This window comes from Mastigoproctus giganteus, chromosome 5, assembly GCF_048544385.1.
Source record: "Mastigoproctus giganteus isolate SK-2022 chromosome 5, ASM4854438v1, whole genome shotgun sequence".
NCBI classification, from domain to species: Eukaryota; Metazoa; Arthropoda; class Arachnida; order Uropygi; family Thelyphonidae; genus Mastigoproctus; species Mastigoproctus giganteus.
The window spans coordinates 150,668,321-150,693,767 of record NC_143579.1 but is presented as its reverse complement, the minus strand read 5'-3'; the positions used below and the strand labels follow the sequence as shown (position 1 = coordinate 150,693,767).

At 37.1% G+C, this 25,447-nt stretch overlaps 1 protein-coding gene across 1 annotated transcript in view; it reads left to right on the top strand.

The window, feature by feature from the left end:
• The window catches only part of LOC150085767 (PHD finger protein 12), a 529,395-nt gene extending 517,751 nt beyond the window's left edge, over window positions 1-11,644 (top strand). The window contains exon 15 of the mRNA XM_090373472.1: window positions 11,280-11,644. Coding sequence (XP_090229598.1) covers window positions 11,280-11,489 — 210 coding nt within the window. The 3' untranslated portion in view covers window positions 11,490-11,644. The remainder of the gene's footprint in view (window positions 1-11,279) is intronic.
• The last annotated feature ends 13,803 nt before the right edge of the window (window positions 11,645-25,447 follow it).

The following is a 25,447-nucleotide window of genomic DNA, read 5'->3' as shown; positions in this document are numbered from 1 at the left end:
AATGGGGTAGCCCTGACGCCTTGGCGCCCGACTGAAGCCACCCCACATGTATGCCCTGTTGGCGAATAGGCCAGCTCCCTTGCCTGGCCTACTTTCAACCCTTCCCTGGCGGGGGATGAGGGGACAGCCCTGCTGTCACCTCCCCTTCTCGCCACCCCTTCTTTTCCTTCTGGTGGGGCATGGGCATGCCCCACTGTAAACTGGAGTTGTCTTCCCTATCGGCTCCATACTTCTATCTATCTCCCCCCCAGTCTTCAGTCTCCCTCCCCACTCTACCTGCACGCTAGTGAACGCCCCACACAATCTAAATTCCACAACTGAAAATCAATTTCGCCCACCATTTCTTTTGACCTCCTAGCGCTTCCTCCTCAACGTGATCACATTTTTATTTATTTTTTTTTTTTTATTTATTTATTTTTTTATTTATTTTTTTTTTTATTTTTTTTTTATTTATTTATTTATTATTATTTTTTTTTTTTATTATTTTTTTTTATTTTTTATTTTTTTTTTTTTATTTTTTTTTTTTTTTAGGTCCTAGCCACTGAAATCTCAGGAAATTAGGTGGCAGGACCTGCCAGAGTGAACTATATTCTAGTGGATACCTGGTCTGCCTCCACGGGGCAAAAGTGGGACAACGTCGGGCCTCAGTAGAGGTCTGGCGGCTAAATGATCAGATGAACAACAGTACAAGGCATCACACATATACAAAGTCCATACACTTTTAAATCTCTGGCTTTTCCAGTAAACTGGTTCACCTACAATGTAAACTACGCGGAGATGGGGGAAACCCCTGGTACCATTTGACCCTAAACACACTTTACACTTTACATCTTCGTAGAAAAACACTACTGCTCCACTATGTTGCTGAGATCCAGTCTTCCATTGCAACCTAGTTAGGTGTTTCTTTTTAATACTAGGTGGGTTTCCTTCTATGAGTGTAAGCCAAATGAGAATCGATCAGCCTCACTCCAGATTAAAGAGCTTGTCCAGAGTTGGGATATTGACTTAAATGATATTTTTCAAGGTTCAAGTGCACCTGTTCCTCCTTGGATATGTGCTTCTGCCTCTTACGATGTACATCTTCTTTGATGGAGAAAGACATACCTCCCTGCAATATCAGGCAGTTACACTCAGCTTACTCTACTCTAAACTTGTATGCCTGTAAAACCTACACTAATGGATTAAAAACTGCAACTACGGTTGATGCTGCAGCAGTCTTTCCTTCACTTACAGTTACAGCCTCACTACCACTAGCCTGCAGTGTCTTCACTGCTGAATATATGCCATAAAGTTGGCACTTAGTAAGATTATAGAGCTCCCCATCTCATCTGCCATAATTTACAGACTCCCTCAGTGCTGTCTCTGCCGTAAGGAAGAATTTCTCCTTTTTTCATCCTACATTGAAACAGATTCATTCCCAGTTATTCTCCTGCAGTGTGTCCAATCAGTCAATTAGTTTTTGCTGGATCCCTGGCCATTCTGGCATTCCAGGAAATGAAAGTGCTGACTTTGCCTCTAAACATCCTCAAACTGTTCTCTCACAACAACCTCAGGTTCCTTACACTGACTGTGTCTGTCATATGCAAAGCGTGCTATGATAAATGGGCACAGATCTGGAAAAGTAACACCAACAACAAACTTTACCAGTTAAAAGAAGATCCAAAGCGATGACTCTCTGGCTTCTGACAAAACAGATGAGAGGAAGTGGTATTGGCAAGACTTAGAATTGGACACACTCATCATACACATCTCTTCTTACTATTGGGAGAAAACCCACCTCGGTGTTCATCCTGTCTGGCGCAACTTATGGTCCTTCATTTTCTGGTTGATTGTCCCTTACATTCAACCATCCGCTCTAACACTTTTCAATCTCTCTCTCCATATTGAACATCTCTCATGATTTATCTCACTTCATAGGAAATGAACAAAATATTGAAAAACTTGTATTGTATCTAAAACATATTGGCTTGTACGGAAGCATATAATTGAACATCTCTAACGATATGCTTCTGTGAATAAACAATGAACAGACACAGTTTGGCCTTAGCAGCCCTTGTGTCGTTAAATCCAATACCAACAACAACCACCACTGGCCCAGCAGTTTTCTTCACACAAATATTTATTACTATTCTTTTAAAACTTTGTTCAGCTTTTAGCATCATCACCACAATGGCAGTGATCTCCAGATATTTTAATAATTTTACTTCCTTTGGTTGTAATTCAAGCTCTAAATTTTATTTTCGGTGGCTTTATTTTTGAAATACAAATATCTGTTGAAATGTATCTTTTACTTTCCTTTCTCACTCTCCACAATTTCAAAAGACATGAAAATCATGAGCAACTAGCTGATTGTCATAATGATCAGCATTGAAATATAGTTAGATCCTTAAAATTCTTAGACTTAATCTGTTTAACCCTTCAATAGTCACATTTGAAATTCTTTGGATGAAATTAGCCATGCACAGAATTTCTAATTGGTGCCAATAAATGGTAATTGCACTTGCAGCTGTGCAGCTCTCAATACTTTCCTGTCTTAAGCTAATATATTGTTTATGTGTGAATCAAGGTCAGCTGACAGTTTTCTGAGTATTTTGCACACAAATTAGCCTGCAGGACAATAGTCATACATGTGACTAAGCATGTCATGAAAGGGCATGCAAGTACTGAAGGATTAAATGATTTTATTTTTTTTTTTGCAGAAATTAATTTCGATAAAATTAATTTTTTACCTTCTCGGTGAATTGTATATAACAGGCTCTACAGCAAAAATAAACATTATTACTATGTTACTTATTCTAATTCGTGTATCAGTGAATTGATATTTAGTGAATTTTTTTTTTTTTTTTTTTTCAATTAATTGTGTTTTCAGTGAATTTCCTGGATTAGGTCGAAAACAATGCAAATGTTCATTTAACAACTGATGTGCATTTTTGATCTACTGTTATTATGTTGTACACAGGTTCAGATGAGATGCCCAAGGAATGGCAGTGTATCAAAATGTATCGATCACTCATTTCCAGGTCATGCACACTGTCAACAACTTCTGCAGTGCTAGACATTGCAGAAAATGACCCCAGTGTGAGTCATCTTCCAGGCTCTCTCTGCCTTGTTTAAATTCTGCTGCACAATTCTTAACCATGGAATACGAAGGACATCCTCCCCTAATATTGTAACCATACCGTCATGAATTGCCTTTGGTGTTATTCCCTTTTTTCCTAAATATTGGATGACTGCACAGGGACTGATTTTGTTTCGTCCATCTTTACTCGGTCACACAACTTTGTTGACTTCTTGGACTGTAATTTTTAAAAAAAAAAAGACATTATTGGAACTCCTGTGAAACTTGGTGGGTTACTATTTGAAGTGTTACATATTAAGTATTGAAAATTTAACACTGTACTACTATTCTTTCATACTCAGGCCACAAACTTTTCAAGGACCCCACCTCCCCTTCTAGAGTTCTTCTTAAGAACTAAATACTGTACATACTGTATCATGAAGTACTATGCTGTAAACCAATATTGAATGTCTTGCAAAATGAACAATTTTGTACATTGAAAATGTAAAAAATTGATTTTTTTATCTCAAATTATAAAATTTAAGGAACTTGAACACTGTGTGATAATAATATAATTATTTCATTATCCTAAGTAAAATTTCTAGCAAGAACTATATAAAATGCATATGTTATTATTGAAATTTTGCAAGTCTAGTGTGGATTTAAAAAAAAACCCTTGCTTTTTCAATAATCTCCTTTCCAGAAATCAGAGGTGGCCACTATGTACTGTACTCATCCTGAATATTTAACATTACCATCATAAGCTCTGGCTAAGTACAGTAGACTGTTGAAAAAACGGAACATTCGAGCTAATGGCATATTGAGATCGTATGTTTACATACAGTGCAGATGTCTTGCAGTGCCAAAATAAGGAAACGGCAAGTCACGTGATTACCATATATGTTTACATTCCCCATTTTGAAAGTGAATTCTGTATAAGGTATGTTCATGTCAGACGGCACCTGGGATTTCTCCCATCTCCACGTGTGTTCGCTGTGTCGAGGACAGTACACTATCAAACCAGAGACTTGAAAGACTTTTACATTTATTTTAAATTAAAAATCCCTCGCTATGGCTCTTAAAGTTACTATTGTCCTCAGATGAGGGTTGCCTGTGCGGACGTGCCTTTCTGCCGCTCTTTGGAACAGAGAAGTTTTTTCTGATTTATTTTCTGCTTTATTAGTTTAAATTGACATATTAACATATTTTCTAGAGTAGCTTTATATTCCTATTTACGGTACTTAAGTTTAAAGAAAATTAGATACAGATTTTGTAGGTATTATTTAGTATCGGAAAGGGTATCAAATCCACGTGTTTACCGATCGTAAATAGCCGCCATTGCTACGCGAAAATTAATCAGTAAAATCTATTAATCTTGTCAAACTTCATTGGCAATTAAATTGTACTTTTAACTATACATATAACCACTTAGGTTACGTAATATAAATAATTAGTAAAAATAAATAATTAATACATAACTTGATACGGAAGTTATATAAAGGGATTTTGTAGATAACACTCGTTACTGAAACAAATATTTCGTAGATAACACTCGTTACTGAAACAAATATTTCGTAGATAACACTCGTTACTGAAACAAATATTTCGTAGATAACACTCGTTACTGAAACATAAATATAGTGTTATAACTGTGTTGGGATACAAGTTTAGGATTTAATTTTGTACTGAAATTGAAATTTTTATTGAAAGTAAATCGAAATCATGACTCAAACCAGAGCAGCAAAGCAAAAGGCTCAAGCTAATGGGAATGCTGTGGCTCAGAGGAGAACTGAGGGGGCCAGTTGCCCTCTGAATCACAGCCTTTTAAGATGCACTATTTGCTTGATGTTTGCGGAGCAGTCAGGTATGGGACATGATACTACCATGGGGGATGTCTTTATATGTGCGCGATGCAAGGAGTGTAAGGAAATCAGGCGTCAACTCAGCATTGTTATGGGCCTATATGAGAGCTTGAAGGACAGGGTGGATGCCCTCGAAGGATTACAAGTGAGGGGCCCATCAAGCTCTCAGCTGCCCACATCAATGCCAGAGCTTGCACTTGGTCATCGCGCAACACAGCGCCAGCCCCCAAGGCAGAATGCGCTGGTCCCAAAGGAACTAGTAGTTGTTGGTGACTCTATTGTCAGGGAAACATGCTTTGTAAAAAGGATAGGTGGAACAGGACCAGGGTATGTCTGCCAGGGGCAAAGGTTGATTACGTTGTAGAGCGGATATCATCTTTTAAGGGCACAAAAGGTGATATAGTTGTACACGTTGGCACTAATGATATTAAGAATAGGAGACCGGCGGAATTACTTAACAAGTACAGGTCACTGATTAAAAAAAGCCGTGAATTAGGGTTGAATTTGAAAGTGTCTGCAATTCTGCCCAGACAAGATAGGACGGAGTATATGATGAGAGCCCTGTCGATCAATTCGGCCCTGGAAAGATTGTGCAGGGCTCAGGGGGTAGAATTTTTTTCAGCCTGGTCTGTACTTGTTAACGGGAGAGAGACTGCTTCTACAGGGATGGGATACACTTAAATAGAAAGGGTGCAAGAATGTTCGCTGATGCTATCGAGGCAGTGTTAGGAGGGTCGGAAAACTGCTAGATTGGGGGGATACAAGGACTAATAGATTAACAGTAGCCACTGGCAGAGGAGAAAGTGATTCTTGCACTGCTTCTATTGGAATGAGCAGCAGCCTGGAAAATAAGATGCAGGATATTTCAGAGACTGCTGAGAATCATTGGGGTACAAGTAAACACATGGGTTGTGTTAGGGTGGCTAAGAGGAAGAGCAGGTGCATGTATACTTGCGTGTACACCAATGCTAGGAGTCTAGTAAATAAATTTGATGAATTTGAGGTATTGCTCAAAACATCAAAGGCAGATATTGTTGGGATTTCAGAGACGTGGTGTCACACAGATATAAGGAATGCAGAACTGGAATTTGGGGAGTACAATGTCTACAGAAAGGATAGACAGGATAGGAAGGGAGGAGGGGTTATGCTATTAGTTAAGAAACACATAAAATCCAAGGAAGTGAAGCCAGTCGACATTGCTGGACAGTGCACTGTCGAGTCAGTTTGGTGTGACATAAGCATTAGGAGATCAAAATTGAGAGTAGGAGTGTGCTATAGGCCTAATGACTCTGATGAGTATAATAAGAAACTGTACAGAGAAATAGAGTGGGCCAGTAAATCAGAGAGTCTTATTATGGGGGATTTTAATTTCCCAGATATTGATTGGAATTTGGGGTGCTGGTCACTCACACACTAGCAAGGCTTTTGTGGATTTATTGGATGATTGTTTTCTACATCAGCATGTTCGGGAGGCAACTAGAGGGAGTAATACTCTTGATTTGATTATCAGTAGTGATTCTTCATGCATTAAGAATCTGCAGATAAATGAAACACTAGGTGGCAGTGATCACAGTGTTCTGAAGTGGGATTTACTCAAAGAGGTAACTACCATTAGGGGTAAAAGGAAGGGGTATTGCTTTTGTAAAGGCGACTACGGTGGACTGAGACAGTATTTAAATTCTATACAGTGGGATCGACTGATGATGTTACCAACAGCAAATTCAAAATGGGAAGCATTCAAAGAACTTATCTTGGAAGCAACTAGGCTTTACATACCAGCTAAGAAATATTGTTCAAGGTTTAGGCCTAAATGGATGTCAGATGAACTAATGAGGCATATGGCAGAGAAGAAAAATGCATGGGATACATACAAATTAACACGTGACACAGAAGCCTATGATAGATACAAGTTGATCTGTAACCAAGTTACAAAGGAGGTTAGGCAGGCAAAGGCAGATTACGAGAAATCTTTGGCAAGGAATGCGAAGAAAAACAGCAAAGAGTTCTTTACTTATGTAAACTCTAGAAGGAAGGGGATGAATCAGATTGGTCCACTTGATATCGATGGGTCAACTGTTGATGATCCTACTCAGGTAGCTAACAAATGAAATGAATATTTTGCATCGACATCCACACATGAGGAGTTATTTAGCGAGGGGAATGCCAGAGGTGTATTCAACTCTGGCAGTAAACTAGAGAATCTTGTAATAACTGAGAGTAAAGTGGAGGAGAAATTGTTGAAGATAAACACGAGAAAGGCACCTGGGGTGGATGGAATCTATCCAGTTGTATTAAAGGAGGCAGCAATGGAAGTAAGCAAACCCTTAGCCATAATTATGACCCCAATTCACAAAGGAGGATCAAAGGCTGACACAAGTAATTATAGACCTGTGAGTTTAACTTCTGTTCCCAGAAAATTAATGGAGGCACTGGTTAAAGAAACATACCAACATACCAACTAAGAAATATTGTTCAAGGTTTAGGCCAAAATGGATGTCAGATGAACTAATGAGCATATGGCAGAGAAGAAAAATGCATGGGATACATATAAATTAACATGTGACACAGAAGCCTATGATAGGTATAAGTTGATCTGTAACCAAGTTACAAAGGAGGTTAGGCAGGCGAATGCAGATTACGAGAAATCTTTGGAAAGGGATGCAAAGAAAAACAGCAAGGAGTTGTTTACTTATGTAAACTCTAGAAGGAAGGGGATGAATTAGATTGGTCCACTTGATATCGATGGTTCAACTGTTGATGATCCTGCACAGGTAGCTAACAACTAAATCAATATTTTGCATCTACATTCACAAATGAGGAGTTATTCAGGAAGGAGAATGCCATAGATGAAGTAAACACTGGCAGTAAGCTAGATGATCTTGTAATAATTGAGAATAAATTGGAGGAGAAATTGTTGAAGATAAATACAAGAAAGGCACCTGGAGTGGATGGGATCTATCCAGTTATATTAAAGGAGGCAGCAAAGGAAGTAAGCAATCCGTTAGCCATAATTATGAGAGCTTCCTTGGACTCAGGGGAGGTACCCACAGACTGGAGATGTGCAAATGTAACCCGAATTCACAAAGGAGGATCAAAGGCTGACACAAGTAATTATAGACCTGTGAGTTTAACTTCTGTTCCCGGAAAATTAATGGAGGCACTGGTTAAAGAAACACTGCAGGATCATCTAGACAAGACTTCAGTTATAGCTCAGACACAGCATGGTTTTGTTAAGGGGAAGTCTTGCCTGACCAATTTGATTGGATACTATGATGCAGTCACAAAAGAACTGGATGCAGGGAATAACTTTGATATTATATACTTGGATCTTAGAAAGGCTTTTGATACTGTTGCACATGGAAGACTGCTGCACAAATTGGAGCAGTGTGGCATTGGAGGCAAATTGCTGCTATGGATAAAGGGGTGGTTGAGGGGGAGAAGACAGAGAGTGGTGATCAATGGTCACTGCTCATCGTGGACTAATGTTATTAGTGGAGTCCTTCAGGGTTCAGTATTGGGTCATTTATTGTTTTCTGTATTTATAAATGATATTGATGATGGTATATCAAGCTTAATGTCGAAGTTTGCAGACGATACAAAGGTTGACAGGGTTGTCAAGGACACTACTGACACTATGCTGCTGCAACAGGATCTGGAAAGGTTGAGCAGATGGGCTGAGAGGTGGCAAATGAAGTTTAACATTGACAAATGTAAAGTACTACATATGGGAAACAGCAACCCCAGAGCAACTATCAACTCTGTGGTACTACACTGACAGTGGTAGAGAATGAAAGGGACCTGGGGGGTGGTTGTGCAGGCAGATATGAAGTTCTCTGAACAGTGCAGACGGCCTGCAAGAGTAGCTCATGGTGTATTGTCAATGATATATAGGAATTTTTCTAGCAGGGATAAGGAGGTGATTATTCCCTTGTATAAGGCAATGGTCAGGCCACACCTAGAGTACTGTATACAGGCCTGGAGACCTCATTTCAAGAAGGATGTAGAGCTGCTGGAACGAATACAGAGAAGGGCAACAAGATTAGTGAATGGAACAAAGGGGTGCTCTTACGAAGAAAGGCTTAAGTTTTGCGAACTACAGTGTCTGGAGACTAGGCAGCAGCGAGGTGATCTGATAGAGGTGTATAAAGCCTTGAATGGTTTGAGTATGCTCAATGCTGATGGGATTCTTCCTCTTGCTCAGAATAATCGTCTGAGAGGGCATAAATTCAAATTGAGGAAAGACAGATGTAGGATAGATGTGCGTAAATTTGCCTTTAGCCAGCGGGTGGTTGGTAGGTGGAACAGACTTCCATCCCTTGTCGTGGAAGTTGATAGCCTAAATAAGTTTAAGGCTCAGCTGGACAGGTATTTCGAACGAACAGAGGGGTGAAGTGGAAGTGGTTATTTTTTATTTATTTATTTTACTTTCATTTTTTTGGCTGATGCTGCATAAGCTTGCTTTCTTGCATCAAATGCCTCTACTAATGCTAATGCTAATAATCCAAACCATTAGGTTCCCCTGAAAATTAATTTATACACCCATGTGTATTTATATGGGTTTATGGGTTCATATACCCATGTATATTGTTATGAGTAATCAACCAGAGAACACACGTTCTCTGGTTGATTTGCCTGTTTTGCTGGACGAAAAACTCCACTTTCTGGTGTAAAAACCTTGCTATCTACCTGATACCGACTAACTCAACCATGGAGTGTAAAAGGTTCCTCGCGTCAAGTTGCATCGACAGAATTCGAACCAGGACTTTTCCACCTGGTGTGGGGAAGATGGCGATGATACCACTGTGCTACCTATGCAAACTAAACTTGATATATAAAGAAAATTAATGACAGAATATAACACTGTATCATCAGCATGTTTATTTTTAGAATATAACACTATCATCAGCATGTTTGTTTTTATGTGCATATAATAAAATTGCATTCTTAATCTCTATTTCTTAATTAGCCTCATTATTTCTGCATTAAATATATTAAAAATAAAACTTTCTAGATAATGGAAAAATCTAAATAACAGCACCTTGAATCCCCAAAGTTACCATTATTCTGAAAGTTTACTGTATATATTTAAATTATTAAAAGATATGAAGGAGTTTGTTTATGCATAGGTAATGCATACACATCGTTTCTACCACCAAGGTAGTTTTAATGCATCATTTGAATCATATCTCATATTGTGAATACCTTCACAATGAGTTTTTATTATTTATTATTATTATTATTATTATTATTAGCAGCCGTATGGTGCAAGGAAGCTGTGGCTTATGCTGCACCAGCCAAAAAAAATTTGAGTTACACAGACAAACAAAGAGAGAGAGAGAGAGAGAGGGAGGGAGGGAGTGAGTGAATCACCAAGAAAGAGAAGAATGATGATATCCAGCTCAGGACCCTAGGTGTGCCAAGCCCATACTCACCAGATGTGAACCCCTGGGGTTTCCATTGTATTGCACTACGTTGAATGAGCAACGCTTCACCTATGAAGAAGACTTTGTTACTTATTCTCGGCAGATACCACCACCCAGACAGCACCATTTCAAAGCTTATTGGCTTCTCATCAATGGGTGGGCAGGTACCCTGTTGTTGCAGTAGTGACAACACAGTTATGAAGTATAACTCCACAATATGAGAGATTCCTGATGGTGTGTGTGTGTGTGGTTTAATTGAAAAGATATTGCTTGGCTAAATGGCTAAGAGTATAAAGGGGTTTGTTTATGCATGGGAAATACACACACACACACACACACACACACACACACACACACACACACACACACACACACACACACACACACACACACACACACACCATTTCTACTACCAAGGTAGTTTTAATGCATTGTTTTAATCATATGTCATATTGTGAGACATTGAGTTGCAATGGTATTGCACTACCTCGAAAAGACAATTATATCTGTTAACTTTCATATTTAAAATTAAACTATTTTAATAATTTTTGCAAGAAATTCATGATCCTATACTGTAGGTTAAGACTGGCAGCTTGGGACATCTTATTTTTCATAATCATGATATTATAGGAGCAGTGGTTCTGATTATTATGTGGTTGGTATGTCATGACATTTTTGTGGTGGTTTGACACTGCATGTTGTTTTTTGGTGGTTCTGCTAAATTTTGTATTATTTCTTAAAGATAAAAACATAATACAATGAGCTTTTAATTGTTTTGATGAAATTTTAAGGCCTGATCAATCAACCAATATGCCAGTGAATTTTAGAATACTGCTGATGGAGCAGATAGTGTGGCTGCATTGGTAGTAATCAGAACTGTTGTTGCTACAATGCTATTTTTAAAAATATGGCATAAAACTGTATAATATTTTTCAGGGTTGGAAATCTTGTAACTGCAAAACCAGTAGCTCAAGTTTAATAGGAGGAAGTGGAGCAGGTTGGGAAGGTACTGCTGTTCTTCATCATGGTAGTTATATTAAATGTGGTTGCCTTCAGTTTGTGTTCAGTTTTGCAGAATGTGGAACTAAATCAGATGTTACAACAGAAAAAAAAAGTGAACTTCCAACAGTGGTGAATAAAACATAGAAATTACAATAAACTTAATAGTGTGTGTTAAATAAAATATAAAAATTCAGCAAAAGCCATGAAGGGTTTCTTGGCAGAAAAATCATAAATTGCAGATATCCTGGTTAGCCTCAGGCTGGTGATCTTTTTAATAACATTTTGTTTGTGAAGCATTTAGGTACCATGATCTGGAATTTACCAAGCAGTCTCGTCTCTTGGTTATATATGATATGATCATACACACACACACACACACATGTGTGTGTGTGTGTGTGTGTGTGTGTGTGTGTGTGTGTGTGTGTGTGTGTGTGTGTGTGTGTGTGTGTGTGTGTGAGAGAGAGAGAGAGAGAATACCATGATTTTTTTATGTTGGATGCATCAAATTCCATGACTCTACAAGTGAAATGTACAGACATTTTGCTGCACAATCATTTGGCAATTGATGCAAGTTTGTTAACTGGAATGTTGTGTATACAGTAGCTAGGGGAGGAGTGTACATTTTGTACATTGCCATTTTATGAAATACATTGTATATGGCCATTAATTTGTATTTTTGTCTCTTATTATAAGCATTCTATGAGTGGTACCCATGGTTCATAGAATGCAGTTTTAATCTTGAATTTTTAAATCATGGGTATCATAAATATAAATCATTAAGTTGGTTAAACTTCATGGTGTACATAATTGTCAGTTGATTAAAAGGAAAACAGATGCTACTGAAATGTGTAAAATAACTGTTTAATCTGTTACTTATAAAAAAAAAAAAAAAAAAAATGGCTATTTGTTATTGCTTGACTGTTCAATAATTTTAAAATATGAATTAACATTTTTACAGTTACAAATTATTTTTCTGAGTAGATCTCACTTAAGATATATTGCTTATATTCTAGTTAGAAAAATATTTTTATTTTATCAAATCCATTCTTTCATTTTATTTCAGAAAATTTGAAAGTCAAAGGAATTTTTAACATTACTCAGGTAAAATTGATATAAATACCAGATAAACAGGCACTTAGAACTAAAATATACTATAATGAAATGTTTTATGCAGATGGTTATGAAATTGAAGTGTCTGTTTTCTCTGATGGCTGGCTACTCCAAAAGTAAATCTATATCAAGTATATATTAGCAAACAAAATCAAGCAGGTCACATGCAAAATGGATTTGATTGGGGTTTATTTGGAAACCATTTTGACCTGAAAGAAATAATTAAAGGCCTATATATAATGAAATATCAAAAAAAAAAAAAAAAAACTATATGATATGATGAATGTGTAATAGCCACCTTTTTAAAAGCACAGAAGGATTACGAAGGGAAGAATACTGATAGTTAAAAATTCTAAAGAAATGTATTGTTTCTAAAATAAAATAAAACACTCAAACATATATTTTCCCTAAAACTCTCAATCAAATTCAAATTTTTACTCTTATTTATATAAAATGTCTTATAGCTTCTTTAAAGCTCCCAAAAATTTGGAAACTTGACATTTTAAACTTATATTTATATTGCAACATCGACATAACAGGTGTTGGTGGGCAACTTTACCACCATATTATAAGCATATTATAGACAAACAAAATTAAACTTTTTTTTTCCCCCCTTCCAATTGTTTAGTGGTGAATATGACTGAAAGATGATATGTTAAGCAAGCATTTTATATAAGAATTTAATTTTTTTTTTTTTTTTTTTTTACTATTTTGCTGTGAATGGATGAATAAAGGTTTTAAATGACAGATGCTCTATTGATGATTCCTCTCCTTTTTTTTGACTAATGCTGTACTTTAAAATAAAAACATTAAACATCACTGCTTCATATTCTTAAAAAATAAAATTTCAGTATTATCAATTTCTTATAATAATCTTGCACTTCCAAATGACAGGGGAATCTTATTTACATATAGTATATAAGTAGGAAATCTTATTTACATATAGTGTATAAGTAGGAAATAAGGGGGGGAAATGCTTTATCTTCTAACAGGCACTCCTTTGAGCTATGCAGTTAAGGTATTCCTGGGAATCATTGCATAGTCAGAAACCATTACAAACTTTATTGAAATTTATAAAAATATACAGTTTGTATATTTTTATTATTTCATCAATTCACCCACACTTTTAATTATGCCTTTAGAAGTTTTTGGCATTTGAAATGCAATTTCATCCTTGAAAAGAATGCCACATTCTGTTATTTACAAAAATTTGTAACTGAATATATATCGTAACTGACAAATTTGGTCAATGGTTCTCTTTTCAGAGGAAAATTTTGTTTTGCATTCCCACATGCAATTAATGTGTCATTGGTGTATTTTTTTTATTTATTTTTTATTTTATTTTATTTTATTTTATTTTATTTATTTATTTATTTTTTTTTTTTTGCATCTTTAAGGTGAGACAGGGAGAAACTGAACATCTACAATAATTACTCTCAGATAGCTATTTGTTCTTTATAAAAAATTTAATTATCTAATTGAGGAAATATACCACAGAAGAGAATACAATAGCTCAGCAGTCTGTACTGTGGAAATCATTGCAGTAGCTAGTTCTACTCCATAAGATATGTAAGTTGGCATATTCTAGTGCCTATTTGAAATTCACATTTTGCCCAAAACTGCATTTTTTTAATGTCCCTCTTTCAGGACATACTCCAGTATACTCCAGTATAACCAGCCATTCGTACATCGAGATTCCACTGTATTAAAATTTTACACATAAGCACTACTGTTATACCCAAGCACATGCAAGTATCATGTTTTTTGGTTTATAAACTTACCATGCTTTCTTAATGATTACATCAAATTTTCAATTATTTTCTGTACAGCGAAGAATGGAGCGACCATATGGAAAGTTATTTTATATAAATAAAAGAAAGCAGGTGTGTATAGAAAATTGAATTAAGAATAGCATTTTAGATCCAATGTATAATTCAGTTTACTTTTATAAATGTGCTATCTGTGTTGAAAAAGTTAATAAGAATAAAGATTATTATTAAGAATGATTTCTATCAGTGTTTTAGATTTTTTTTTTTTTTTTTTTATTGTGTCTGTTTAAATACACCACTGAAGTTTATGGAATTTCTGTTTCATTAGCAACATAAACTGATAGATTTAAAAAGATTTTCTCTCTCTCTCTCTCCTACTTGTTAAGGCAAGCAGAAAATCAAAACTGGAATGTGAACAGAATATTTTAACAAGCTGCTAATTATATCAGGAGTGGCAATAAAAATCCCAGACTGGTGCTGTTGCAATCACGTTTGATGATAGGCGCCTCCATAGCCAGGTGGGAAGGAGCAGCAGTGCGTAGCACACGCTTCTTGATTAGACCGGGGTTCGAGCCCGTCACCACCAAATATGGAGGATGCGGAAAGGTCAGGGAATGACCACCGCATATCTCGGAGCAATATGGCCTTAGTTGCTAATGCTCCTAAAAACCAAATAACAAACAAACAAACAACAAACGTTTGATGAATTTGAAAAAAAATGGAAGTGTGGTATGTTGTAGCTCAACCGGTCAGCCTACTGGGTGTGGATTGGCCAGTTAGGCTGTTAGATTGCAAGTAACAACCAGTTTCATTAGTAACATTAATTTTATTCCCTGTCATGATTTGGCAGTGGAGCAATGAATGAATATTAAATTTTGTTTTAAACTGAGAAATCTGCAAAAGAAACATACTGTTAAAAACTGATTATGGTGAGGAAACATTGAGTTGTACTAGTGTGTTTGAATGGTATATGCGATTTAAAGATGAATGTGAGGACATTTGCAATGACCCAAGAAGTTGGCTTCCATCAACCTCTCGAAATGGGGACAGAGTTGCAAAAGTTTATAAAATTGTGGCAAGAGATCATTTTGAACCCTCAGAATGATGACTGATGAGATGGATATGAATAAAGAGGCAATTCTTCAAATTCTGCATGAAGATTTAGTAAAAAGGAAGGTCTGTGCAAAATTTGTGGCACACTGCCTCACCAATGAGCAGAAGCAACAAAGAGCATAATTGTACAAAATCTTCATCCATATTTGTTAAGACATCCTAACTTCCTCAACTGTATTGTTATTGCAGATGAGTGTGGGGTGTTTCAGTACGACCAAGAGACAAAGCATCAGATTTTGCAGTGGACTTCAAAATCAGCATCAAGACCCAAAATGTTTTGTTTACAGAAGTTCAATATCAAGACGATGATGAACATATTTTTCAACAAACAGAATGAGATTCACAAGGAATTAGTACCTGATGAGGAGAGAGTCAGTGCTGCATTCTATACAGGTGCTTTAAAGATTATTGAAACACATTTCACAGACAAGGCCACAATTGGAAAAAAGGCAGTTGATTCTTGTTGCACAACAATTCCCTCTCCCATTCTGCATTTGTTGTGAAGACATTTCTGATGGAATGGCACTGTACAGATCAGCCATCCATCCTACTCTCTCCATCTAGCACAATGCACTTCTTCCTCTTTCCCAAGGTGAAACTTACCCTTAAAGGAAAGAAATTTCAAGATGTTGAGAACATAAAGAAAAATGTAATTGCCAAACTGAACATCATCCCTTTGAACAGCTTTGCTAACTCTTTTCAGAAACTTTTGAAATGGTGTAATAAGTGCTGTCAGTTTAGCTTTTGTTCTGGGGAAATTAATGGAGGCACTGGTTAAAGAAGCACTGCAGGATCATCTGGACAAGACTTCAGTTATAGTTTGAACACAGCATGGGTTTGTTAAGGGGAAGCCTTGTCTGACCAATTAGATTGGATAATATGATATGGCCACAAAGGAACTGGATGCAAAGAATCTTAGGAAGGCTTTTGATACTGTTGCACATGGAAGACTACTGTACAAATTGGAGTAGTGTGGCATTAAGGGCAAGTTGCTGCTATGGATAATGGGATGGTCGAGTGGGAGAAGATAGATTCAAATTGTAATGAGTGGACACTGCTCTTCGTGAACTAATATTATTAGTGGAGTCCACCGGGGTTCGGTGCTGGGCCCATTGTAGTTTTGTGTATTTATCAATGATATCGATGTATCAGGCTTAATGTCTAAGTTTGCAGACGATACGAAAGTTGGCAGAGTTGTTAACGACACACTAATGACAGTACGCTACTGCAACAGAATCTAGAAAAGTTGAGCAGATGGGCTGAGAGGTGGCAACTGAAGTTTAACATTGGCAAATGTAAAGTACTGCATATGGGTAGCAGTAACACCAGAGTAACATAACAACTGTGTGGTATAGGTTGACTATCACTAATCCAGCAGTGGTGGGACCTGTGGGGTGCCGGATTATTGAATTTGCCAGATCACCGGTGGTTAGATTAGCACATACAGTTTACCCAACAGCTAACCACCTCATCCTACCTTTAACACATTGACTGCCAAGCTAGTTTAAGAAAAAAATTCCCCAGGGGCCAAAAAATATTTAGCAAATCGTTTGATTAGTAATTCTAAAATAAATATTGTAATGTCAGTGTTGTTATTTTTTTGCTTAAAATATCAGAAAAAGAGTCTTTTTTTTGTGTCGCATATATGTGGCTGACGTAGCCTAGTAGGTTACTTTATTTCTTGAGAAGCCATACCGGCCACATGCGTATGATGCTATTACACATACATACGAAGGTCATTTGTGATTAGTTTATTGCACGTGTGGTGAACACCGCAATAAAACTAATTGCGATAAAATAAACTCTCAAATGTCGCAATAAGTTTGTCAGTATTGTTAGAGATTTTGTGAAAACAAGTTCGTTAGCCCACTGTATTATCCATCATATTGTGTGGTGTTTTTCCGCAAATTTTTACAAGTGTGTTGTAAAAAAAAAAAAAAAATCTAAAAAGGAATGTGTAAAAGAAAATTATTAAAATAAGAGTAATGAGAGAAATTGCTGGAATTGACAACTAAGCAGAGTTACACTTTCTCACGGTGTTTTCAGAAGTTCAACTTTATGAACAATGTACGATGTTTGCACTTTACGCATTGGAACCATGGCTGGGGATAAATGTGAGCAGGTTATAATAATAAATACAGAAAAACAAGTAGGAATGGCTTGCCAGTGTTTACGAGTTCGAGCAGTACTGGCAGGTCGGTGCGCCGACCCATGAAGGTTGAAATTACGTTTGCGGAAATTATGTCCGAATTAGCGGTGGAACCAGAGTGCCAGTGACCAGATTAGTGATGGACGACCTGTACTACACTCAGAGTGGTATAGAATGAAAAGGGCCTGGGGGTAATTTTGTAGTCAGATATGAAGTTTTCGGAGCAGTGCAGACAGTCTGCAAGAGTAGCTCATGGTGTTTAGTCAGTGACATACAGGAATTTCTCTAGCAGGGATAAGGAGGCGATTATCCCCTTGTATAAGGCAATGGTCAGCCACACATACTGTATACGGGTCCTGAGGCCTCATTTTAGGAAGGATGTAGAGCTGCTGGAATGAGTACAGAGAAGGGCAACGAGCTTAGTGAATGGAACAAATGGTTGCTCTTACAAAGGAAAGGCTTAAGTTTTGCAAATTAGAGTGTCTGTAAACTAGGCACCTGTGAGGTGTTCTGATTAAGGTGTATAAGGCTTTGAATGGTTTGAGCAAGCTCAATTCTGATGGAATTCTTCCTCTTGCCCAGATTAATCACCTGAGGGGACATAAATTGAAATTGAGGAAAGACAGTGGAGAATAGATGTGCAGAAATTTTTCTTTAGCCAGCTGGTGGTTGATTGCTGGAACAAACTTCCATCTGTTGTAGAAGTTGACAGCTTAAGTAAATTCGAAGCAGAATTAGACAAACATTTGGAGTGAATGGATGGGTTAAATGGGGAATTTTTTTTTTTTTTTTTGACTGATGCTGTATAAGCTTGCTTTCTTGCATCATATGCCTCTACTAATGCTAATTCTAAAGTGCATTCAGTCACGTGGTGATTACTTTTAATAAAAATAAAACTATTTTTGAGCTCTTTCAATTTTTTTCCTTTCATTGCACCAGTCCAGGAACATTATTGCCCAACCTCATATATGCAGAGAATAAAAATGCCTATATATTAGCTGTTACTGTTAAAATATTTAGGAAATATCATGCAATAGATGCATTATTGGAAAATTTGATTTTTCTACTAAAATAATTTTGTTTATCCAATTAAATTTCTTTGCAAATACTTATTTTTCATTCGTTTTTAGCTTTGTTTTAATATGCTTTGGAGATGGTGAAAACAAGATATGAACCTTCAATATTGCATTGACAGTATGGTTTTCAACTGAATCCATGCATTTGTCAGAGTATTTGCGACTAGTTCTCTGTGATTGTGGTTTTATGGCAAATTCACATCTGTGCTGTCTTTGAACTTCACTCGTTTGCAGAGATGCAGTTTAAAATTGCTCTTCATTGTTCAAATGTCCAGCTGCCTTGTAATTTAGACTTTGCATTATGAGTATCATTTTGCTTTGTTTTAACAACTAATATCATCTTTTATGTAAACCTTACATCAAAGAAGAAAAAAATTTTGAAGTTCAATAAAAATGTAATTAAATATTTATGATCAAAATGTGTGTACATCGTTTTGGGATACCATTTGTTGCTCTTTTAGGCTGTCTTCATTCCACCCTAGGTATGGAAGGAAGGAAGAACAGCCCAATGAAAACAGGAAAACTGGGGAAAGCAGTAAATTGGCCACTCATTGCTATTCACACATACATTCATATTAAGATTATCTCATGCCAGAGAATGGGAGACCATGGGTCAGGCCTTGTGCTATTGTTATTGTTGTTATTGTTATTTGATTTTTAGGAGCATTAGCAACTAAGGCCATCTTGCTCCAGGATATGCGGTGGTCATTCCCTGACCTTTCCGCATCCTCCGTATTTGGTGGTGACGGGCTGAATCCCGGTCTAATTGAGAAGCGTGTGCTATGCACTGCTGCTCCTTCCCACCTGGCTACGGAGGTGCCCAGTCCTTGTGCCTCCCCACTGCTGGGTAGCTGAAGGATCAGCATAATGTGCGATACAACTGGCAGGGAGCAAACAGGTAATCCATACTGGGCAGGGTTGCCTTGGTTTAACAGGAACTTTGACAAAAGCTAGGGCTTCATCAAAAGTAGTGGAGATCACTTTCTTGTTAGCTGCTGCTTATTTCTGGTGACAATAATTTGGAGTATGCTTTTGACGGCTTCATCCAGAAAATGATTTAATATTGTGGACAATAGTAGAATGTGAGTTTATCCTTTTATATTGACAAAAGTGCATGCTACTTCTGTGTCATAAATTCCTAGTGGTTGCAGTTTTTTCCTTGTTCTAGTCCATGTTGAAAGAGATTTCAATGTACAGTGTAGTTGAGTCTTTTCAGTTAGACAGAAAATGCCACTGTAGTTAATTTGAAGATTAGTGGTTTACCCATGATAACTTGTAGACTGGAATAGCAAATTTCCTACAGGTGCAAGTGATTTGAAGTAACATAAGCTTTTGTTTTTGTTCTAAGAGTTTTTTAAAAGCAATCTTATTGGCCTGCTGGAACATACACCTGCTCCACAAGTCGCTGGGCACAAAAGCAAATAGAAATTGCTTTGTTGAAGCAAACTTTGCAGACTGAGCTTGCATTTTAAAACCATACTTCAGCTCTTAGTGGTGAAAACTTTATTTTGTGAAGTGAGGTGGCCCTGCAATGAGAGATTCCATAAGGTGGTGCAGCCTTGTTGGTTTCCTATAACATGGATAAGCAAATCAACAGCATAGGCAGCTTTGCATATCAGCTGGGGGATGAGCTGAGACACTTATAAAAGACAATATTCTATGGAGTTGCCCAGAAGAGTGCCTTTTTGAGATATCCTGGGTAATCCCATGATACTTTGTTTGAATGTACTCTTCTTGTTAATAAAGTAACTTTTCTTGTGTTATCAATTATTCTCTTGGTTTTCTAACCCTAACTCACCTCAGCATGCTCAGTCACCACATTATGTGAAAAGCACTCTGGAAGTCAAATAACTATGATTTAGATGCTTTATGCATAGGTGAATTTCCCAAACGTGTGTGGGCTGTCTGTAGCGAATTTCAAGAGGGGTGGACTCCATGGAGTGAATTTCTTTGATATTTGAAATTTTGTAAAAATTTAAAACTTTGTACATAAATGCTTTTAAATATTAATTTCTTTTTATTTTTACTTGATTGCCTATTATTTGAGTAAATTTGTTGCCAAAAATAAAAACAATTTATAAAAAAAAAAAAAAAAAAAAATCTCTCTGTTACTTTTTTTTTTTTGTTTGTTTGTTTTAAGCAATAATATCCTCTAAGTCTATTTAGGTATCACTTAATTTGATTTCATCAACTGGATGAAAATTCCAGAGAATTCCAGCTTTTAGGCACATTCATATATATGTATATGTATATTCATATATATGTATAGTACATGAATTTTCATGATTTTTTTTGTATGTGGGGCTTGGCCTGTTAAAAATATCTGTCAAGCCACACCAAATTCACATCAGACAAATAGAAGCCTGGCAATTATTATTTTTATTTTTTTCCATACATTTTATATAGAAAAAAGAAATTCATAGATTAAATGTAGTTCTTAGCTTTAGACAGTCTTTGCATGCTTCTCGTGTATTGTTATGCAAGACTTGCAAATATATAATGTTGCTTTTGAAGAGTCTATACAGAGATATATACATATAGGGGAAAAAGGAAACACCTATGATAAGAGTTACATGTATGCATTAATATGGTGTTGGGCCACCCTTTGCTTTTAAAACAGCTTGTATTCTACATGGAATAGATTCAAATAAATGTGTGACTGTCTTAAGAGGAATATTGAACCATTCTTCATGGAGGAATGTTTCAAGCTCCTTAAATGACAAAGGTGGAGAAAAACTGCTTTTCACTCTCCTCTCCAAATATGCCCAGTAGCCCAATAAAATTTGAGTCTGGTGATTGTGCAGGCCATGGGAAATGCTTAGCCTCAGTTTCATGCTCCTCGAACCAAGGTTGGACACATCTCACTGTGTATATTGTACAACGTTTGCACCCTGGAGTGAACCTGGTCACTAACAATATCATGATAATCAGTGGCAATAATTTGCCCATTCAGGGTGATGATAGGACCTAAAAAATTTTAGTGTACTGCTGCCCATGCCATTGCTAATGGCTTGGACAGCAGTACCTTGATAAACATTCATTCAAACTTTATCCAGGAGCAGTACCTGATGTTGGAAAAAGTGTGAATGATGATCTGTCTGAAAATATGACATTTCCAATCGTCGAATGTCTGGTTGTTGTGCTTCCTACACCACTGCATCCACTTTCTAGTATTACCATCAGTAACAGGTGGCTTAGCAATTACAGCTCTGTGAAGTTCTCGCCAAACTGTTTTGCTAGAAACTAAATTGCTGTGACTCATTAAATTCTGCAGCTATTTTTGAAGCAGTAGCATTATATTTTTGGGCTACAATCCTTTTCAGTGTCCAGTGGTCTCTTTCAGTCAGCTTCAATTTTCTGCCTCAGATTACGTGGTGATTGCAAAGGTCGCTTTTGATACAGTTGCTCTGGATAAAACAGATCGGTAGTTTTAGCCACCAATCCCCCTGCTAAATGTGTACCAACAATTTTACCTCTTTGGAATTCAGACAAGTTGGGCATTTTCTCCAATACTTTTTATATCACCTCTAAATGAACATCAGTTTTTATCATCGTTCCTTCACAGTACAACCGACAAGGAAAAAAAAGAGAGAGGAAAAAGAAAAAAAAAAAAAAAATACAATACATGTTTATAAATATGCCATATAGCCATTACAAACACTGTACATTCATATTGAGTGTTTCCATTATTTTGTCCACCTCCTGTATTTGCATTACTAGAAGAATTTAAGTCACAGAAGAAATGAGTGCTTGCCTAGAAACAAATGTAATTCGGATGTCGCCAGGGCTCCAGTATCTTGTGAACTACCAAGTGATGCACCCCAGTTTGGGTTCCGGAACAGAATGGTCAAGTGCATACCATTCTAGTTGAAGGAGATTTGGTTTCATTGGGAGATTCTGTTGTTGGAGAAGCAAGTAATTTTTTTGGTAATAAGGAGAGGTGGACAAGAACCAGGGTGTGTTTGCCAGGAGCAACAGTTGATAATGTTACCAACAGATTGTCAAATTTTGAGGGGGTTATAGAAAGCATTGTTATTGATTTAATATTTAATAGTATTAAACAAACATGATTGTTTTATCATTAAACAAACACAATCCGACGATTTGTTGGTTAAATATAGGACCATGTTGAAAAACTTCTGTGTTAGGTCAGAATGTGTATCTGCCTGCAATTCTGCCCAGACATGATGGGGGGGGGGGTGATTATATGCTTTAAGCCTTGTAGATTAACTGAAGACTTGAGACTTTGCAAGGATTTTGGGAATGTGGGAATTTTATCAGCATGACTTGCACTTGTAGATAGAAGGAATCTATTTCGTAGAGGTGATATTTATTTGAACAAAAAAAAGGTGGTGCTAGGGATTTTTCCAATATTGTTATTTGGTTGTTTTTTTTAAAGGAGCATTACCAACTAAGGCCATATTGCTCCGGGGATATCCAGTGGTCATTCCCTGACCTTTCCGCTTCCTCCGTATTTGGTGGTCACGGGCTCGAACCCCAGTCTAATCAAGAAGTGTGTGCTACGCACTGCTGCTCCTGCCCACCTGGCTACAGAGGCACCACCCAATATTGTTGAGGATACCTTAAGGGCTCAGGGAAATTGCTAATTATATGGGGGAAGGGTAATATAGACATGATGATATGGGTCAAAGTAATGCTTTTATGCATCTCAAGAATTCTCATTTGTTGTTCAACATCTGATGTTCTGATATTTCAAATGAGCACGAAGATAAAGCTAGGAAAACAAGCATAATTAACTTCAAGGAGTGTTTCAATGTTGTAAAGTAAAAAAGAATACTTACTCTTAATTGTGTCTCTGATAATATCAAGTGTGGTGTCAATGAAATGATTGAATTCGAGCTCGCAGTTAGGACAACTAATGCTGACATAATAAGCCTAACAGAAACATGATGCCACCCATAAATTAAGGATAATGAGCTCCACTGTGGTATATATATAATGTATTTAGGAAAGATAAGAATGATAGAAGTGATGCTGGGATCACGATTCTTATCTAAAGCAGAGTGCAGAAAGAGCTTTTGCTGAGTCAGTTGTTAAATCTGCCATCATAAAATCTGTGTGGTGTGAATTAGTTGGAAGCAAAGGTGTAATGAAGGTGGGAGTAATCTACAGACAAGAAGATTGTAAAAAGTATGACAAGAGTCTCTAAGTGTAGATGGAATGAGCAAGCAAGCTTGAATGTTTTTTATGGATGACTTTAATCTGTCCCACATTGATGGAATAAGTGAGAGGGAAGACTCACCATGGGGAAGATTTCTTTTTAAAATAAACTAGATGATTATTGTTTGTATCAGAGAAAATTCTAGGGGTGAGAATATTCTTGACTTCGTCATTATTCAAGAACCAGATGACATCACACGGCTTAAAGTATAGCAACCATTAGCAGGTAGTGATCACACAGTCATTAGGTGTAAGGTGAAGAAAGATATTGCAGTAGTTCAGGTAATGGCTCTGGCTTTAATTTAAAACCAGCCTTTAACTTAAACCATCATAAGGAACAATGATGGTTTAAAGAACTATATGGCATCCATTAATTGGGTGGATTACAGAGTGAGGGCGATTACATTAGATTCATGGAATACCTTTAAATCAATAATTACAGAAGTCATGAACACATATATACCATTAAAAAAATATAGTACAAGGAAGATGCCAAGATGGATGAACACTGAGCTGGCCATTCTGATCGAGCAGAAGAAGATAGCATGGAAAGTTACATAGTGATGAAAAGTTTGATGAAGAGCTTTTATTATCCAAGATAAGGCCTAGACATTTGGTTCCCACTTAGCATTAGCATTAGTAGAGGCATATGATGCAAGAAAGCAAGCTTACGCAGCATCAGCAAAAAAAAAAAAAAAAAAAACCTTCCACTTCACCCCTCCGTTCATTCGAAATACCTGTCCAGCTGAGCCTTAAATTTATTTAGGCTATCAACTTCCACAACAAGGGATGGAAGTCTGTTCCACCAACCAACTACCCGCTGGCTAAAGGCAAATAAATTTCCGCACATCTATCCTACATCTGTCTTTCCTCAATTTGAATTTATGTCCTCTCAGGTGATTATTCTGAGCAAGAGGCAGTATCCCATCGGCATTGAGCATGCTCAAACCATTCAAGGCTTTGTACACCTCTATCAGATCACCTCGCCGGTGCCTAGTCTCCAGACACTGTAATTTGCAAAACTTAAGCCTTTCTTCGTAAGAGCGCCCCTTCATTCTGTTCACTAACCTTGTTGCCCTTCTCTGTACTCGTTCCAGCAGCTCTACATCCTTCTTGAAATGAGGCCTCCAGACCTGTATACAGTACTCAAGGTGTGGCCTGACCATTGCCTTATACAAGTGAATAATCACCTCCCTATCCCTGCTAGAAAAATTCCTGTATATCATTGATAAGACACCATGAGCTACTCTTGCAGCCCGTCTGCCTGCTCAGAGAACTTCATATCTGCCTGCACAAATACCCCCAGGTCCTTTTCATTCTCTACCACTGTCAGTGTAGTACCACAGGGTTGATATGTTGCTCTGAAGTTGCTGTTTCCCATATGTAGTACTTTACATTTGTCAATGTTAAACTTTATTTGCCACCTCTCAGCCCATCTGCTCAACCTTTCCAGATCCTGTTGCAGCAGCATAGCGTCAGTAGCGTTCTTAACAACCCTACCAACCTTTGTATCGTCTGCAAACTTGGACATTAAGCTTGATATACCATCATCAATATTATTTATAAATACAGAAAACAACAATGGACCTAACATTAAACCCTGAGGGACTCCCTAATAACATTAGTCCACGATGAGCAGTGTCCATTAATTACCACTCTCTGTCTTCTGCTACTCAACCATCCCTTTATCCCTAGCAACAATTT